Source organism: Mobula hypostoma, chromosome 13, assembly GCF_963921235.1.
Source record: "Mobula hypostoma chromosome 13, sMobHyp1.1, whole genome shotgun sequence".
NCBI classification, from domain to species: domain Eukaryota; kingdom Metazoa; phylum Chordata; class Chondrichthyes; order Myliobatiformes; family Myliobatidae; genus Mobula; species Mobula hypostoma.
The window spans coordinates 38,690,933-38,711,613 of record NC_086109.1 but is presented as its reverse complement, the minus strand read 5'-3'; the positions used below and the strand labels follow the sequence as shown (position 1 = coordinate 38,711,613).

Here is a 20,681-nt window from a genome sequence, read left to right as displayed (position 1 = left end):
AATATTTTGTTGATGCATTTGAACTTTCTATAAACATATGCCAAAAATTGCTCGATAAACTTGTCCAAAGTGCAATGGAAATAAGAAAATGGTCCCTCTCTCATCTCTGATGAGCACCAAAACTTGCTTTGTTCAATGTTTAATGCAATCCAAAAAGCAATAGCAAATATAAATAAAACAGGGATTTATTTTTTTGTTTTCTACAGCAGTACAATACCAAATTTAAGATTTCAAACTTCACCAACTTCACCAATTTTCAGTGAATTACAAGCTCCAAAATTGCGCACCAGAGTTTTACATAAGACCATTTACCAGAGTGGTGTAAATTGCATAAAGTGGGATTGCAGTACTTTTAAACTGCTGTTTGAGTTTACTTTGGGATCAGGATTTAGTCGTATAAGATAACCGTACAGTTGTTGAGTGTTCAGTGTGTATATTAGGCTATTTTCTTGGTCGCTTTTGGAATTAACAATTAAAAGCACAGATAAAAGTTTGAAAGCCTTCAGAAGCAATCTGTTAAAGAATTCATGCCTTAGAGTCCACTAAATTCTCAGGGCATTTTTGTATTCTGGGAGGAAGCAGTTTATTATTTTTCTTCCTCTTCCTCCACTCCCCCCCGCCCCTCCCCCTGAGTTATCTTTACCTCATTAGGGGAAAATTGAGGTCTCTCTTGTGAAGAAATCAAAGCTATATCCAGCTGGGATAAATTGTGAAGGCTTCTGACTGGCATCTAGAAATGCTGATGTTTTTCAAATGTGAGATGCAAGCATTCTCCTTTGAAGACTTGGTTGTTGAAAAACAAGAAGGCATGTGCCTGAAATTAAAGCAACCTTAGGAAAAGCAACCCAATAGCAAAATATATTTCCTTACAGCTCCCACTAAAATTGTGTGTTACTGTCTGATGTTCTCAAGCTATGGGAGAGTGTTCAAATTCATATGAAACAGGAAGCCTCTTCGTAATATTGTCATTATACATCCTACCCGCATTTCCAAGAACCCATACGTAAGTACGCATGATAAAGCCATGATTTATCTTATGAATATGGAGCTTTCATATACATTTCCTGTTTCCATTACATGGTGTGCTATTGTACAACAGTACAGTCATCAGCAATATGGGACTCTCATAATTAAAATATGCTAAAGTTCATCGCAGTAGCTTTAAGAGGAGTACGTTGCAAACAGATTGCTTCTGGTTGGCTGAGGTATTTAATTATGTTTCTTTAGAATACGTTTTCATTTTAAGTACAAATTGCTAGGAATCTTCCCATATTTGTCCATGTATAAAGAATGGAAGAGAACAAATCCATTAATAAGAGATGTAATTTCACAACAAATTGAAGATTTCACCATTTTAAAATAGACTTTATTTCCATATTTACACATTTATCAGCTGTAGAAAATTATCATTAAAGGCTCTTGTTTCAATGTTTTGACCTTTTCAATTTTTTTATTTAAATTTTTACTAGGAGTAACACATCAAACTGAAAAAAGTTACAGAAGTGGAGTCAAGCTAAAGCAGCAAATATAATTCTCTTGAAGATGATAAACGTCTTAACACAAGCTTGACTAATTGAGCTAACTTCAATAGAAATGATTTCCCAGAAAATAATAATGTTTTAATAAAGGGTATTCAGCTACTTTTAAAACAGTTGTGTCAAAAAATGCAATTTGTTAATTAATTAAAATCAAGTTCCTGTTTAAACCATTAAGGGAGTAAATTAGGTTCAACCTTTGTAAAGTAAGATGCTTTAAATTTTGCAATTTTTATGGTTGAGAATACAATATCATGTTCACTCCATTTCAATATTTTCCTTGAAAATAAATGTTTAAGTGGTAATATGTTTGTTGGATTGTGGTTATTTGTTTTGCACTTAGTTTGCCAGAATCATGATTTAGCAATAAATTATATCTCAGGAACAAAATTCCTAAGATAATTTTGCAGCACAAATTACTTCCAAACTGTTAACAACTGAATGCTCATGATTCACACTATCCATTACATAGTGGGGTATAATTGGATTTATGTAGTCCCTCTGGAATGTTACAAAATGTACTGCAGTAAGAAACAAGTGTTCCTTTCGGACTGACATAACCATCACAAAACAACAACCTAAATAAATTCATCCATTGCCTGAGACATGCTGCTTTATGTTAGCATCACAGAAAACCAACAGAAGAACATTGAGGTTAAGCCTTATTAGTTGGAGAAGGGGAGGCATGTGCCTCCTTCTATGTTAAACCTGCCAAAGTATGTCTCATTTATGCCACATAGTAGAATGTAGAAGGTTTTGAAATATGTTTTAAGATTTCAGCCTCATCCAAGGCTCTATAGTGCAATGTAATGCAGAAGGAGTATTATGTTGTTAGAGGTATCAAAGATAAGCTGGGACTCTGTTTCGTTTGCAGTCCACGTGCCACTACTAGTTTCATTTCCCAGTAATGACATTCCACATTATGATAAGCACAAAAAGAAACAAAAGGATTTGTATAAAAGATTCAGTTCCCTTAGTTAATTTTAAGCTCTGGCATCAATGGTTGTTATTAATTCAATGAACACGGCTCAGTACAGAATCTACTACTTCCTCTCCAGTAATAGAAGAATGCTATTTTTGCCTTTTCAAGACACAAAACTGAGTTCTTTTGAAAGGTGAAACAAAAGGAATAGGGGCTTCTGATAAAAATAAAGGCAGCTGTTCCGCTTTTGACAATGCCTGCTTTCCAGTTAGTTATAGCATTCCCCTTATACTCACTCTACTTCTTGACAAACTAAATTTAGCCCTGTCTTGCCAAATGCACATTTTAATTATGCAGTAATTACCTTCTGCTAAAAATGTGGTTAATTATTAAGTACACAATTATCTTATTTAGATTGGAGATACAGTAAGGTGTGCAAAAGGATGTGCATTTGGACTTGAGTGTAGCCTCAATTAACATAGAAGTGAAGAGCTAAAATAATACAGTAAGCTATCACCCTGGAATCTTAACCATTACATTTCAAAGCTATGAGGCATTAAGAAGAGCCATCAATTATTCCCCATCTATCCATGGATCCAGTAAAATGGCGTCTTGAGATTATCTCTAGCTAATGATATATGCTTTGGCAGAACACCTGATTCATTACAAACTCCTCCATCTTTCCCAGTGTGGTGAGATATTTCAGCTACTACAGTCGGACCCCAATAGCAGGACTTCTCCAGATTCTTGGCAGTCCTGTAATTATATTTATAATGCCACAGTGGCACTGTCAAAAGTCCAGATAAAGGAGACAGACACTTTAAACACCACTTTCAATTTGGTTCCATAACAAAATAAATTAGTTGCAGACAATTGACAACAATATTCCACAAACTGCTGTTTCCAGACAATAGCCTCAACTGATGTTAATTGAGAAAGTTAATAATGGTCAGAGCCTGCGAGGAATTCAAACTGGTACAGCCCGGAGGCCACAGTTAATCTACTGTGGGGGTCTACCTTTGCAACGTCAGACATTATCTGTTCTTTGTCAAGGTAGTATACATACTTGTTCAGATGCCCCACTCACCTTCACATTCTTGCTAAAAGGATAGCCCAAACAATGAAGAATCTTGCCAGCATCCAAAACAAAGTTGCTCACTTGATCAAAACAATATTGATCATCCAAAGCATTTAATTTCTCCACTATTAGCATGCCCTAGCTACAGCTTGTATAATCTACAAAATGCTCAAGAGTGTTTGGCTAGGTGCTCCAAATGGCCCCTCCCAAATGTTTGACCATTTCTCACTAATAAAGAGAACAGTAGCCACATAGGAAATTGCAGTGTAGACACAATAAGGTGCAAGGCCATAACAAGGTCAAGAGTCCATCTTATCCTACTAGGATCCAATTCAGTAGCTTCGTAACAGCAGAATAGAAGCTGTCCTTGAGTATATACTTTTGGGCTTTTGTATCTTCTTCCTAATGGAAGAAGGGAGAAGAGAGAATGTCTGGGGAGCTTGAATATGCATTCCCAAGACAGTAAGAAGTGTAGATAGACTCCAAGGAGGGGAGGCTGGTTTCTGTGATTTAAGGTGGAAGTGTATCATACAGCACCAAAAATATTTTGTAACATAATAGAATTTCTAGCCTTTTCCCTCATCAAATATAGTAAAAAGTGTACAGGATTTTGCATTGGAATTTTTCGGCAATTAGAAAAGCATTTTAACTAATGTTCTACCGGCTGGTTGGGGAACACATCCATTTTACAATCATCAGTGGTGCATTGCTGCATGAAAGAAACACAAGCTAGAAACGTTTGATGGCTCTGGGTCTATATTCACTGGAATTTAGAAGGATGAGGGGGATCTCATTGAAATCTTTCGAACGATGAAAGGCCTAGACAGAGTAGATGTGAAAAAGATGTTTCTCATGGTGGGGGAGTCTAGGATAAGAGGGCACAGCCTCAAAATAGAGGGGCATCCATTTAAAACAGAGATGTGGAGAAATTTCTTTAGCCAGAGGGTGGTGAATTTGTGGAATTTATTACAACAGGCAGCTGTGGAGGCCAGGTCATTGGGTTTAAAGCATACCTAAAGCAGAACTTGATGGGTTCTTGATTGTACATGGCATCAAAGGTTACAGAGAGAAGGCCAGGGAGTCGGGCTGAGGAGGGAAAAGGAGTATCAGCCATGATTGAATGTCAGAGCAGACTCAATGGCCCAAATGGTCTAATTCTGCTCCTATGTCCTATGGCTTTATGGTCTTATCAAAATGGATCTATCTTTCAATTTATGTTAACAGCCTCATGACCAGATAATTTTAAAAAGAAGACATTTCAGAAGGCTATTTTGAGAAAGAAAATAAATACAAAATACTTGAGAATGCTTTTTCATTAACACATTGGTATGATTAATTGGACTTTTTCAGCCTTCTGTAAAAAGTGTGCACATTCTGATCATGTAAAAAATGGAACACGTTCCATTTAATTTTAATCAAATTGATGTGCTCCAAGCATTATTTAAAAGGTTAAATACTAGATTAACTTATTTGTTTATTTAGTGACACTATCCCTCATTTGGCCTTGTTTCAAATTTCAAAGAAATTTTTGGCACTAATAGTCTCAGAGACTCATTTTAGTGGGAACATCTCCAGTCATATTCTCATGTCACCAGTTATTTCCACCTGATCTGAATAAATTATAAGTAGAAAGTTCCTTTCAAATTTCATAGCTGTAAATGCAAAGTGATTGTACTATAGGTATAATTTTGTAATGTATACCTGTTTTATTCCATTTTGATGTAGCCAAATTTCAAAAATCAATATACAAACGTACAACAAAGCATAGTGCACATAGTACATTTGGTAAATATGATCTCAAATGATGCCAATTAATTGAGAAAGACCATCTGGTCAGAGAAACATTTATTCCAGCATCCACTAAATACACTTACAATTTGGTGAAAGAAGTAAACCACCAAGATCTCTCTGATATATGCCTGTGTCTATATTTGCCAAGTTTTGTACATTTGTTGGACTTCAAAAGGAGCGCAAATTGGAGGAAAATTCAACTGACCACATAATGGGCATGTACTGTAATCACAGTTAATCATCTTCTAATATTTTGATGTACTGTGTGTTATGTTTTGCAACTCTGGTCACTAATTGAAACAAAAACATAGGAGCTGTGATACTTGTTTACTTAGTTTTCTTTTGCTCCTTTTAATGAGGCACTCACATATGATATGATGGTTTACTGTAATGACTTCTGCTATTCACATACTTTCTGAATTGTGTAAACAAATAAAGGAATCTTAATCAAACAATATATATTACTCAAATATTATTGCAATGTTAAATGGACTACACTGGGCATGCAGGTTTTGTGCACTCTTAAACGCCTTGCTCATTTCAACAGGAGTCCAGCATCTTGAGATGGTAACAACCTGGAATATTCAATGCTAGCATGCATCTCGAAAGTTGAGACAACTTGATGGCAGCAGATGTTGACAGTCATTCTACCATTGATATCAATCTAAGAACATGTCACAGGTAGCTCAGAATGGAATGAAGTGAGCTCTTTTGTTTTTGCATGCCGTGTGAAACCTCTGGGGCAGAAAATTTTAAGAAGATAAATATTTTCTTTCAGTAGTGGGCAAGATTCCAAACAAGTCCTTCAAAGGCAGCTAACCAGATATCAGAATTGAGTATCTGACACAGACCTTCAAAATTTTCAAATAGCTTCACATGTCATCGAATGAATCTTTGAATGATTTATCACACCAACTGCAGCAGAAGCCTTTGACTCTGATTTGTGCACCACACAGCTATTAATTAGCTACCAACAATACCCAACTTTCAAGAGATTATATACCCGCCCACCTGATGCAAACCCCCTCACCTATCTCACAGCTTTTCTGGGCTACTATCTCTTCAGCTCTATTTGGCAAATCATCTAAACCCATTGCACAACATTCATTGGTTCAGATCACTTGGACTTGCAGAACAGCGGGATAATGCTTGGAGGCACACATTGACTGAATGGAAGTTACAGTGCTCATCATTATCGGTTTAGTGACTCTTAGTGAAGTGATAGAAGATGCAAATACAAATACAAAATGCTTTGAATATTGGAAGTTGGAATGAAAACCAAAAATCCAGCAAATCAATAGAAACAACATCAATGCCTCAGGTTAATCATCTTTCATCAGAACCATCAGGGGATTGCCTCCCACTGTGTCCTCAATCATTAAGCACATTAACAAGATGCATGCAAGTGATGGACAACTTCTGCACCCTTGAAAACAGTGCTGTAGTGCACTATCAAAGACCAAGGTCTCTGTTTCATGGTATACCGAGAGGAGACCACCCTATATCTACAATGGAAGTTCAGGTTGCCAATCTGTAGGGAGTATCTCAGATTTCTTCCAGAAATGTTTCCTCTAACATTTATCGTTCAATGGGATGGTTAATAAGGTGTATGGAATGCTTGTTTTCATTAGTCAAGGCATTGAGTTCAAAAGTCAAAAGGTTATGTGGCAACTTTATAAAACTCTAGTTAGGCCACATCTGAAGTATTGCATACAGTTCTGGTCACCCCACTATAAGATGGATGTTGAGGCTTTGGAGAGGGTGCACAAGAGGTTTACCAGGATACTGCCTAGTTTAGAAGGCATGTGCTAACATGAGACGCTGGACAAACTTAGGTTGTTTAGAAATAAACAGAAATAAATCTAAGATAGTGAGCAGTAAAGATGTCAGGAAAGACAGGCAGGTGATAGGGCAAATTTGTAGCCATTGGGATGAGTTGCAGTGCAATAAAGTTGCAGTGAAATCAAAGTGAAAAGTACCAAATACTGGTTCTAAAGTGTTATACTTAAATGCATGCAGCATAAGGAATAAGGTGGATGATCTTGTCGTACAGCTACAGATTGGCAGGTATGATATTGTGTCCATCACCGAGACGTGGCCAAAGGATGCATGTCTCTGGGAGCTGAATGCCCAAGGATACATGGTGTATCAGAAAGATAGGAAGGTAGGCAGAGGGGGAGGTGTGGCTTTATTGGTAAGAAATGATATTAGGTCATTAGAAAGAGGTGATATAAGATCGGAAGGTGCAGAACCTTTATGGGTTAAGCTAAAAAATTGCAGGGGTAAAAGGACCCTGATGGCAGTTATTTATAGGCCTCCAAACAGCTACAGTGATGTGGACTACAGATTTCAACAGGAAATAGAAAAGGCTTGTCAAAAGGGCGGTGTTATCATAATTGTGGGGGATTTTAACATGCGAGTGGATTGGGAAAATTAGCTCGGAACTGGATCTCAAGAGAGAGAATTTGTAGAATGTCTGCGAGATGGCTTTTTAGAACAGCTTGTTGTTGAGCCCACTAGGGGATCGGCTGTACTGGATTGGGTATTGTGTAATGAACCAGAGGTGATTAGAGAGATTGAGGTGAAGGAACCCTTAGGAGACAGTGATCATAACATGATTGAATTCACTGTGAAATTTGAAAGAGAGAAGCCGAAATCTGATGTGTCGGTATTTCAGTGGAGTAAAGGAAATTACAGTGGCATGAGAGAGGAACTGGCCAAATTTGACTGGAAAGGGACACTGGCAGGAAGGACGGCAGAGCAGCAGTGGCTGGAGTTTATGTGAGAAGTGAGGAAGGTGCAAGACAGGTATATTCCAAAAAATGAAGAAATTTTCGAATGGAAAAAGGATGCAACCATGGTTGACAAGAGAAGTCAAAGCCAAAGTTAAAGCAAAGGAGAGGGCATACAAGGAAGCAAAAATTAGTGGGAAGACAGAGGATTGGGAAGTTTTTAAAACCTTACAAAAGGAAACTAAGAAGGTCATTAAGAGGGAAAAGATTAACTATGTGAAAGGAAGTTAGCAAATAATATCAAAGAGGATACTAAAAGCTTTTTCAAGTATATAAAGAGTAAAAGACAGGTGAGAGTAGATATAGGACCGATAGAAAATGATGCTGGAGAAATTGTAATGGGAGATAAGGAGATGGCAGAGGAACTGAATGAATATTTTTCATCAGTCTTCACTGAGGAAGACATCAGCAGTATACTGGACACTCAAGAATGGCAGGGAAGAGAAGAGTGCGCAGTCAGTTACGACAGAGGAAGTACTCAGGAAGCTGAATAGTCTAAAGGTAGATAAATCTCCCAGACCAGGTGGAAAGCACCCTCGTGTTCTGAAGGAAGTAGCTGTGGAGATTGCGGAGGCATTAGCAATGATCTTTCAAAAGTCGATAGATTCTGGCATGGTTCTGGAGGACTGGAAGATTGCAAATGTCACTCCGCTATTTAAGAAGGGGATAAGGAAGCAAAAAGGAAATTATAGACCTGTTAGCTTGACATCGGTGGTTGGGAAGTTGTTGGAGTCGATTGTCAAAGATGAGGTTACAGAGTACCTGGAGGCATCTGACAATATAGGCAGAACTCAGCATGGATTCCTTAAAGGAAAATCTTGCCTGACAAACCTATTACAATTTTTTGAGGAAATTACCAGTAGGCTAGACAAGGGAGATGCAGAGGATGTTGTATATTTGGATTTTCAGAAGGCCTTAGACAAGGTGCCACACATGAGGCTACTTAACAAGATAAGAGCCCATGGAATTACAGGAAAGTTACATATGTGGATAGAGTGTTGGCTGATTGGCAGGAAACAGAGAGTGGGAATAAAGGGATCCTATACTGGTTGGCTGCCAGTTACCAGTGGTGTTCCACAGGGGTCCATGTTGGGGCCGCTTCTTTTTACATTGTACATCAACGATTTGGATTATGGAATAGATGGCTTTGTGGCTAAGTTTGCAGGCAATACGAAAATAGGTGGAGGGGCTGGTAGTGCTGAGGAAACGGAGAGTCTGCAGAGAGACTTGGATAGATTGGAAGAATGGGCAAGAAGTGGCAAATGAAGTACAATATTGGAAAGTGTATGGTTATGCACTTTGGCAGAAGAAATAAACGGGCAGACTATTATTTAAATGGGGAGAGAATTCAAAGTTCTGAGATGCCACAGGACTTGGGAGTCCTCGTACAGGATACCCTTAAAGTTAACTTCCAGGTTGAGTCGGTAGTGAAGGAGGCGAATGCAATATTCCATTCATCTCTAGAGGAATGGAGTATAGGAGCAGGAATGTGATGTTGAGGCTCTATAAGACGCTGGTGAGACCTCACTTGGAGTACTGTGGGCAGTTTTGGTCTCCTTATTTAAGAAAGGATGTGCTGACGTTGGAGAGGGTGCAGAGAAGATTCACTAGAATGATTCCGGGAATGAGAGGGTTAACATATGAGGAACGTTTGTCCGCTCTTGGACTGTATTCCTTGGAGTTTAGAAGAATGAGGGGAGACCTCATAGAAACATTTCGAATGTTGAAAGGCATGGACAGAGTGGATGTGGCAAAGTTGTTTCCCATGATGGGGGAGTCTAGTACGAGAGTGCATGACTTAAGGATTGAAGGGCGTCCATTCAGAACAGAAATGCGAGAAATTTTTTTCGTCAGAGGGCGGTGGATCTATGGAATTTGTTGCCACGGGCAGCAGTGGAGGCCGAGTCATTGGGTTTATTTAAGGCAGAGATTGATAGGTATCTGAGTGGCCAGGGCATCAAAGGTTATGGTGAGAAGGCGGGGGAGTGGGACTAAATGGGAGAATAGATCAGCTCATGATAAAATGGTGGAGCAGACTCGATGGGCCGAATGGCTGACTTCTGCTCCTTTGTCTTATCGTCTTGAGGTCTTATGGTTTTCTCTACAGCACAGAGGTTGAGGATAGATCTGATAGAGTGATGCACTATCAATTACTCCAAAAGACAAGAAGTACGGTAAATACTGAAACTCTTTTATTAACAGTAAAATGGGTCCTCGTCCATGTGCTGTGGCTGTCCTGGACTGTGGGAGGAGCAGCGACACAATCACCTTTATTCAGGGGTCTGTGGGAGGAGCCACAGGAGCAGTCAGCAGAGGGGCGTATCCAGACAGGTCACCCAGTTGCAACCTATATACATGGTTTACCACATAGAGGTTTATAAGTTTATGAGAGGTACAGATAGAGTAGACAGGGAGTATCTTTTTCCCAGGGTAGAAAGGCCTTATACCAGAAAGCAGGCATTGAAGGTGAGGCGGGTAGGTTCAAAGGGGATGTGAGGGCTAAGTTTTTTACTCAGAGAATTGTGGATGCCTGGAAAAGATTACCTGGTAATGATGGTAGATGCAAAATACATTAGAGGCCTTTAAGAAATTTTAAATAGGCTCACGAATATGAAGAAAATGGAGGGTATGAACATAGGAGGGATTAGTTTTTGGGGGTTGTTAGATTTACTCTTTAGCTGGTTCGGCACAATGCTGAGGGCTGAAGGGCTTGCTCCTGTGCTGTTCTGGTCTGTGTTCTATGTTTGTTGAGATGCTGCTCTTGTGGAGTGATGGTGGGTCCGTGGACATAGATTGGTTGTTCCATCTCAATACAGCAGTATTCATGACACCACCAGTGCCGGTGTTGCTGCCTGACAGACTGTACAAAGAAAAGACTAGTGCTCCTTATGTTGAGATGGTGTATCCAAAACCAGGTCTAGGCTCAGATATTTTAAATTAATCAGAAAATTTAAAATATTAAAATGCAACCCCCCAATCACTTTAAAAAGTATCTGAGCAAAATCAATGGGAAACATTATAAGTTATCTCAGATGTCTCCGTATGAGCTCACAACAGCACTTTCTCTCCATTCACAAGAGTAGATTCATTGTTTCTGCACGTGTTTAGCTAGACACAGGATTGCTGGGCAGGTGCTCCAAAATATTTACTAGCGAAATGCAGCACGCCCTACATCAGAACACACATGAAGAACCACATACAAAGCCAACAAGCACAAGACTTCCAGAGTCAGGTAGATCTCAAGTTTGGTGGCACTAACGCAGAGAAAAATCTGCAGTTTCACATTTCTTCCGTCTCCATGCCCTGAGTTTCAAGCATTTTCAACTTCTGCTTAGGTCTAATGCTTTTCTTGCCTTCTCCTCAAATTCTTCAGTCATTGATGTTTAATCAGAGTAGTTGCTTTGTTGCTATAATCAAAAATAAGTAAGTTATATTTGGATGTATTCGGGCAGGTGGGGCTCGTCAGCCTTGGACGGCAGCCTGCCTAGAAGGCAAACTCTGATTATAAACCTTCACGGCCTTGCGGCAATGGGAAAGGTTTCAGGAGTAAACCCCAAGGAAGAAATCTGGAGCCAGGATCCCTAAGGCAGTTTGACGTTGTTTACAACTTCACTCTGGCAACCTGTGCGACGACACTGGTGCCAAGCTGTATCGGTACTTGCCCCTCCCTTGGACTACATCAGTGATGTGGAGAGAGGGAACCTGCTGATTGGGCAACAGCCAGTTCTTCAAATCTTCCTGCCCAAGCTTGCGCCCTAGAGAGGACACAGTCCACCAGAGGCGCAAACCCATGATCCCCTGGGATCAACAGCTGCCAACTGTTTTTGTATGTAGTAAAACTTGTTACAAGATCATTTATTTTGGTTCATGGATGTTTGAAGAAAGCTCTAAAATGACAATGGAAGATAAAAAATACGCTTTATGTGTCACATGTACATCAATGCATCAAAACACATTGAAATTCAAAGTTTGCATTAAAGCAGAGCGAGCATTGTGCTGGGCAGTTCAAAAGTGTCACCACGCTTCAGGCACCAACATAGCATTGGAATAGTGAGCTAACATATTACTTCTAAGCACTGCCTTATTTCCCTCTTGGGAACAAGTGATACACATTTCAGAAATGATGTCCCTTTAAAAACTAACATTGACCATTGCAGAGATAAGGATAGGTAGGGATAATAACAAAAAAACAGTTGTTATGATACATTTAAGAATAGAACAATCATAAAGATTACACCAATATACTTATTGTTTCAATCATTTTTTTCTTGGCTTTTGCATTCAACTCTCTCCTCTCTAACCCTCACCCTGTAAAATCCATTTGTGCCTTTGTAGTGACACTCACCAAAGTGACTTCTAAGAATAGCCAGATGCACCAACGATGATGGACTTTTATGGATTAGTGAATGGTAATTCTGTCAAGAGCAGACAAGATAACACCCTTCCAAAATAGTGTAACATTTTATGCACATTATCAGCTGCGTCTCACCAATCAGGAAATCCACCGGTCATTGGGGCTGGACTTTGTTTTAAGCACAAAACTTTTAAAATAACCTTACCAATCTTTAGACAGTAACTGGGTCAAGCCTTGCTCTCTTTTTCTTCTACGTGTTTTTTTTCCATTCTAGGTAAGAAAATTGAATTTTTCAATTGTACTTTATTATAGAATATTTCTCTTTTAGGATTATTAATTGTTATCTATATGGAATGTTAAAAGACATTTTACTGAATAAGGCAGTTTAAATAATTCTACAGAAAAAAATTACTATTTATCTTTTTGGACTGAACATCAAATAAGTTAGCAGCAATTTAGTAACATTTGTGGTTAAAACTATATTAAGGGAAAATATATTGTGCATAATGTATAATTGTTCTTTTTATTGCAGGCATCACAATAATACTGGTTTTAAAACTCACCAGCTGATATTGCTTTATTTTTTATTTGGAATTTTGTAATGCAAATACGGAGTAAAATTTTGCATGTTGCAAAAAATGAGAAACTCAGTACTTTTCTTTAGAACAAACTGACTAATGAAAAACGAAAAGTATGTGAATTAAATACTTGTGGGAATAGGGAATTGAGGGAGAGATGGGAATGTGGAGTGGAGGAGGAATGAAAAATCTGCTTTTCACTGAGGAGACTTTATAAATCCTAAGCGCATTCTAATTTCTTATGCATTTAAGGCCATGAAAGAGATTAGAACCTATTATTAGGTAGTTCTTATCTAAAATGATTATATCCTTTAATAAGTACTTCTTTAAAAGGACAGAGAATTGGAATAATTTCAGCTATGCAGGAGGATAAGTGGGCCACTTGACACAGTTGTAAGCGAGGCTCACGGTAGTCATTTGGAAACATTTGAAGACTCCATTTAAATATGCTTCTGTAATTCTCTATCCCAATGGGATCAATCTCTGAATAAAATCTGAATGGTTTTGAAAAGCAATCTTTACATTATCTATAATACTTCCTTTTCAAGTGGTAAAAGTAGTATCCATGTTGACAAATAAAAGCAATTAATATTTGGAAACGTTAGGATGCCCTAAAATGTTAACAATAAATGTGAAGCATTTTTAAAATTAGAAAATAAAATAATCCTGGAATCAATTGAAGAATTTAGCTTTTCATGCTTCTTAAACAGGTAGTTTACCTGAATAACTATTGAAAATAGTGATAGGCTGATTGAATTTTTGTTTTATAAATTGAACTGAAATGGAACATTACCGCCAGATCTCTGGAGAAAAATAAATCATGATTTTGTAAATTCATCTGGTAACTGTCCAACAGTGGCAATGGAAACTGGCTGATGCCTAAATTGATCTGAAATGTTTTCTACTTTTACATTGATTTTGTGCAAGATCACACATTATGATTAGCACAGATTAAAATATGTTGTAAAAACCAAAATAATTATTTTATAATTTTATAAGTAGTTGAATAGATTTTTGATGTTTTGATTAATAAACAACATATTGCTAACATAGCCCCTTAGAAAATAGTCCATTCTGCCTGTGCTGTTATGGGTGCCCATATACAAATATACATATTAAAGTTAGACCATAATACCATACTTTAGATATTAATGTCACTCCTGAGTATCAGCAACAGCATTGCATGTGGTCATCTATGCATCTGCATACAATGAGTGACTAAGGTAATTAAATACATTTTAAAACCGGAAAAGTTCTTAAATAGCCTAACATCTTTTTTCAAACTGCAATTTGAATCCATGTTTTAACCAACTTCTCATTTCTTCTACCTATACATTAAGATGGTCAGATGATTAGTGCGACTTGGTCTTCCAACAAATTTTCAAACAGTAAGTTTGTCAGTAGGAATTCTCCTTGGATTAAGAAAAGGGCATCCATGAAGGATGAGTTAAGTGTAACATGCCATTAGATGCAATTCTTATCTGCCAGTATTCATTCACCCTTGCCGACTGGCTGAGTTACATTAGCAATACCAGGACAATCATGGCCATATATGTGTTTATGCTTTTCTCTCCACTCACTGCGAGCAAGGTATACTGCTGTCTTTAGGAGTAAACAGGACTCACTACTTTCAATTAATTCATTCTGCACATCTCTTTTCCAGAGATATATCTGCAGGCTTGTTTTACAATTCCATTGCTTAGACAAGGATTTACATCCTGCCATTCATTTATAGTGAGAGACAGTAGACTATACTAACCAATATTCTTATTCAAATATTATTTACTAAGGATGATGCTGGAAGTATGAAGCATCAAGACTAGGACTACCAGACAGGGTAACAGTTTCTTCCCCTAAGCTATAAGACTAATGAATACCCTGCCACCGCTGAGGTCTTGTCACTAAGACAGCAAGCTTTTACTGGTTACTGTACTGTTCACTTGTGCTGTGAACTTCACATACATTTTAAGTTATATCTTATTGATATATTGGTAGTAATATTTTGTTTCATGTGCTGTATGTCGTATACTGTATGTATTGTGAGTGCAGCCTGGTGCAAAGGAGTGTTGTTTCATTTAGTTGTATATGCACACAGTTAGATGACAATAAACTTGAACTTTTCATGTTGTCCTCCTTTACACTCATGTACTGAAGAATGATGATAAACAATCTTCAATCTTTCTGAATGATTTTGATAAGCTTATTTCCAGGTCTGTCACTGACTTGCTTCAATGTGTTACATCTCTTTAAGTTAACCTGGAGCTGCCAATAAAATAATTTGTAATACTAAGCACAATGTACATAACACACTATGGTGCCTTTAGGATTCTTTTTCAAAATAACAATTTCAGATAAACCCCCTTTTCTTCTTTGTATCCAAATTGTGTTAGTTGAGATACCTAGGTATCCAATTGCAACATTAATTCAGATGTTCTCTTACAAAGTGCACTGTCCAATCTATTGGGCAATTTTGGCATTACCCATCAGCTTCCGGTGTCAGCCATAGCTATGACCTACATTTCACAGCTTTAACTTGTCGCTTTATTTATTCTCTCTCTCTGTCAAATTACATTTACAAATTTATTGAACAAATAGCTCCATAAATATTAGCATCACCCCATCATTAGTATTCCCCTCCCCTAATCTCAATTTACTTTCACATTTTCAAATTCCTAATGAGGGATTTTTGATCTGAAACTTTGCCTTCCCACAGACTCTGTCTAACCTGCTGACTATTTTCAGTATTCTCCTGTTTTATTTCAAAACTCCAGCATCTATTTTTGTTTTAAATGCAAGTAATTCAAGGAGTTCTGTAGAATCATTTTCAAAAATTACTGGACTACAGATAATTTTGAGTTTTATCTTTTTAACTCCAAGAACTTATTTTGAACATGTCAGACACTGAAGAGGTTGTAGAAGAATTTGAGGAAGTTGAGTAAGTATAGTATTTATTACAATATATATTTTAAATTATTTTTTTCAGTTCTGACTTCAGATGTGGTCTGTGTGAGTCTTGCAATATTCTCCCTGTGAATGTGTAATTTTTCTCCAGTAGTTTTGTTTTCATCCCACATAACTAAGACAATGTGGTAGGTTAACTGGTCACTAGCCTACGTTGAACGTGACTGGTGGAATCTGGGAGCCAATTTCCTTTTTGCTTTGAATCCATGCATTGAATCCATTTCATTAGAATATTCATCAAAAATAGGAAAATTGGTCTAACCTTTCCTCCTTAATTTCAAGATTTGTGTAATCACCTAACTCGACATAACCCATATTATGAATGTTAGACTCAACCATTTTGTAGAGATCAGCTATTTTGAAGATGTGCTGAGCCTTTGCCAAACTTGATGATTATTATGCTTTTCCCTCCAGGGAACAGGAAGGTAAGACAATGGAAAACATCATCTTGCAGTTCCATTTTTTGTCGAAGGAGCATTCACTGACCTCTATAAAATATTTTTTCTTGTGTTTTATTTGCCTGCTATAACAGAAGAAGTTGTTGAAGGTGTGTAATATTCTTTCTGATTATTCTTATAAATTAAGATCAGTTATGTCTGTTTTGGCAATTTTTTGATAAATAGAAGGGGAAGATGCTGTTTTATGCTTTCAGATAAACTTTACATGGATAATTATGGCTAGCAACTTGACAAGCAATTTAACTCTTGATTGAAGAATATTGCTAGTCCACCTTAAAGATGTGCCAAATATTCTTTATAAATAAACATCAGTGGTTATCACAAACAGGCTCAGAAATTATGCCTCGTTATGTACTGCTGTCTTGATGATTTATCATTTATGTGTTGACTGGATCATGATGTGTTTGTCGACTACTTGCATGAATAGATGTCCTGAGTTTGCAATTCTCAACTGCTATGAAACTAAATTGTTTTTATGACAATTTGTTAATTTCATACTTATCATTATTGATATTAAGCTTTTAAAATAAATTTAGATGATTAAATACTCAAAGTTACTGCCAAGACCGATTTGAACTCATGTCTCTGATATTTATTAAGATGACCTGCTCAGTAACACAACTATTGTGCTGATAGTTTGTGTCATTTTATTATACAGCTGAAACTAAAAGAATAAACCTGGTCAAAATTAGATTAAGTTTGTCTGCATACTTAATCCAATACATTTGGTATCACTCTCTGATGCCCATGTTCAATTTGTATTCCCAACAAGCTTCCAAAATGTTTGAATTCCCTTCCAGAGAGAATATTAGAAACATAGAAACATAGAAAATAGGTGCAGGAGTAGGCCATTCGGCCCTTCGAGCCTGCACCGCCATTTATTATGATCATGGCTGATCATCCAACTCAGAACCCCACCCCAGCCTTCCCTCCATACCCCCTGACCCCTGTAGCCACAAGGGCCATATCTAACTCCCTCTTAAACATAGCCAATGAACTGGCCTCAACAGTTTGCTGTGGCAGAGAATTCCACAGATTCACCATTCTCTGTGTGAAGAAGTTTTTCCTAATCTCGGTCCTAAAAGGCTTCCCCTCTATCCTCAAACTGTGACCCCTCGTTCTGGACTTCCCCAACATCGGGAACAATCTTCCTGCATCTAGCCTGTCCAATCCCTTTAGGATCTTATACGTTTCAATCAGATCCCCCCTCAATCTTCTAAATTCCAACGAGTACAAGCCCAGTTCATCCAGTCTTTCTTCATATGAAAGTCCTGCCATCCCAGGAATCAATCTGGTGAACCTTCTTTGTACTCCCTCTATGGCAAAGATGTCTTTCCTCAGATTAGGGGACCAAAACTGCACACAATACTCCAGGTGTGGTCTCACCAAGGCCTTGTACAACTGCAGTAGTACCTCCCTGCTCCTGTACTCGAATCCTCTCGCTATAAATGCCAGCATACCATTCGCCTTTTTCACCGCCTGCTGTACCTGCATGCCCACTTTCAATGACTGGTGTATAATGACACCCAGGTCTCGTTGCACCTCCCCTTTTCCTAATCGGCCACCATTCAGATAATAATCTGTTTTCCTATTTTTGCCACCAAAGTGGATAACTTCACATTTATCCACATTAAATTGCATCTGCCATGAGTTTGCCCACTCACCCAACCTATCCAAGTCACCCTGCATCCTCTTAGCATCCTCCTCACTGCTAACACTGCCGCCAAGCTTCATGTCATCCGCAAACTTGGAGATGCTGCATTTAATTCCCTCATCCAAGTCATTAATATATATTGTAAACAACTGGGGTCCCAGCACTGAGCCTTGCGGTACCCCACTAGTCACCGCCTGCCATTCTGAAAAGGTCCCGTTTATTCCCACTCTTTGCTTCCTGTCTGCTAACCAATTCTCCACCACCAATACCTTACCCCCAATACCGTGTGCTTTAAGTTTGCACACTAATCTCCTGTGTGGGACCTTGTCAAAAGCCTTTTGAAAATCCAAATATACCACATCCACTGGTTCTCCCCTATCCACTCTACTAGTTACATCCTCAAAAAATTCTATGAGATTCGTCAGACATGATTTTCCTTTCACAAATCCATGCTGACTTTGTCCGATCATTTCTCCGCTTTCCAAATGTGCTGTTATCACATCCTTGATAACTGACTCCAGCAGTTTCCCCACCACCGACGTTAGGCTAAACGGTCTATAATTCCCCGGTTTCTCTCTCCCTCCTTTTTTAAAAATTGGGGTTACATTAGCCACCCTCCAATCCTCAGGAACTAGTCCAGAATCTAACGAGTTTTGAAAAATTATCACTAATGCATCCACTATTTCATGGGCTACTTCCTTAAGCACTCTAGGATGCAGACCATCTGGCCCTGGGGATTTATCTGCCTTCAATCCCTTCAATTTACCTAACACCACTTCCCTACTAACATGTATTTCACTCAGTTCCTCCATCTCACTGGACCCTCTGTCCCTTACTATTTCTGGAAGATTATTTATGTCCTCCTTAGTGAAGACAGAACCAAAGTAATTATTCAATTGGTCTGCCATGTCCTTGCTCCGCATAATCAATTCACCTGTTTCTGTCTGCAGGGGACCTACATTTGTCTTTACCAGTCTTTTCCTTTTTACATATCTATAAAAGCTTTTACAGTCCGTTTTTATGTTCTCTGCCAGTTTTCTCTCATAATCTTTTTTCCCCTTCCTAATTAAGCCCTTTGTCCTCCTCTGCTGAACTCTGAATTCCTCCCAGTCCTCAGGTGAGCCACTTTCTCTGGCTAATTTGTATGCTACTTCTTTGGAATTGATACTATCCCTAATTTCTCTTGTCAGCCACGGGTGCACTACCTTCCTTGATTTATTCTTTTGCCAAACTGGGATGAACAATTGTTGTAGTTCATCCATGCAAACTATAAATGCTTGCCATTGCATATCCACCGTCAATCCTTTAAGTGTCATTTGCCAGTCTATCTTAGCTAATTCACATCTCATACCTTCAAAGTTCCCCTTCTTTAAGTTCAGAACCTTTGTTTCTGAATTAACTATGTCACTCTCCATATTAATGAAGAATTCCACCATATTATGGTCACTCTTACCCAAGGGGCCTCTCACGACAAGATCGCTAATTAACCCTTCCTCATTGCTCAAAACCCAGTCCAGAATAGCCTGCTCTCTAGTTGGTTCCTCGACATGTTGGTTCAAAAAACCATCCCGCATACATTCCAAGAAATCCTCTTCCTCAGCACCTTTACCAATTTGGTTCACCCAGTCTACATGTAGATTGAAGTCACCCATTATAACTGCTGTTCCTTTATTGCACACATTTCTAATTTCCTGTTTAATACCATCTCCGACCTCACTACTACTGTTAGGTGGCCTGTACACAACTCCCACCAGCGTCTTCTGCCCCTTAGTGTTACGCAGCTCTACCCATATCGATTCCACATCTTCCCGGCTTATGTCCTTCCTTTCTATTGCGTTAATCTCTTCTTTAACCAGCAACGCCACCCCACCTCCCCTTCCTTCATGTCTATCCCTCCTGAATATTGAATATCCCTGAACGTTGAGCTCCCATTCCTGGTCACCCTGGAGCCATGTCTCTGTGATCCCAACTATATCATAATCATTAATAACAATCTGCACTTTCAATTCATCCACCTTATTACGAATGCTCCTTGCATTGACACATAAAGCCTTCAGGCGCTGTTTTACAACTCTCTTAGCCCTTGTACAATTATGTTGAAAAGTGGCCCTTTTTAATGCTTGCCCTGGATTTGTCGGCCTGCCACTTTTACTTTTCTCCTTTGTACTTTTTGCTTCTATGCTCACTTTACACCCCTCTGTCTCTCTGCACTGGTTCCCATCCCTCTGTTGTGAACTAACCTCCTCACACCTAGCCTCTTTAATTTGATTCCCACCCCCCAACCATTCTAGTTTAAAGTCACCTCAGTAGCCCCCGCTAATCTCCCCGCCAGGATATTGGTCCCCCTAGGATTCAAGTGTAACCCGTCCTTTTTGTACAGGTCACGCCTGCGCCAAAAGAGGTCCCAATGATCCAAAAACTTGAATCCCTGCCCCCTGCTCCAATCCCTCAGCCACGCATTTATCCTCCACCTCATCGCATTCCTACTCTCACTGTCGCGTGGCACAGGTAGTAATCCCGAGATTACTACCTTTGCGGTCCTTTTTCTCAACTCCCTT

At 38.7% G+C, this 20,681-nt stretch overlaps 2 protein-coding genes and 1 long non-coding RNA gene across 4 annotated transcripts in view; 2 read left to right on the top strand and 1 right to left on the bottom strand.

Moving 5' to 3' along the window:
- Positions 1–1,833, top strand: part of lad1 (ladinin) — a 111,590-nt gene extending 109,757 nt beyond the window's left edge. For both annotated transcript variants that reach the window (XM_063065560.1, XM_063065559.1), the window contains one exon: positions 1,470–1,833. In XM_063065560.1, the coding sequence (XP_062921630.1) occupies positions 1,470–1,475 (6 nt within the window). In that variant the 3' untranslated portion in view covers positions 1,476–1,833. The remainder of the gene's footprint in view (positions 1–1,469) is intronic.
- The window catches only part of LOC134355547 (uncharacterized), a 61,338-nt gene extending 48,802 nt beyond the window's left edge, over positions 1–12,536 (bottom strand). Inside the window, exon 1 of the long non-coding RNA XR_010020119.1 lies at positions 12,464–12,536. This is a non-coding gene — a long non-coding RNA (uncharacterized LOC134355547). The remainder of the gene's footprint in view (positions 1–12,463) is intronic.
- A 4,000-nt stretch (positions 12,537–16,536) lies between these two features.
- Positions 16,537–20,681, top strand: part of LOC134355546 (troponin T, cardiac muscle-like) — a 45,849-nt gene continuing 41,704 nt past the window's right edge. Inside the window, exon 1 of the mRNA XM_063065561.1 lies at positions 16,537–16,558. The gene's annotated coding sequence lies outside the window, so the exon portion shown is untranslated. The remainder of the gene's footprint in view (positions 16,559–20,681) is intronic.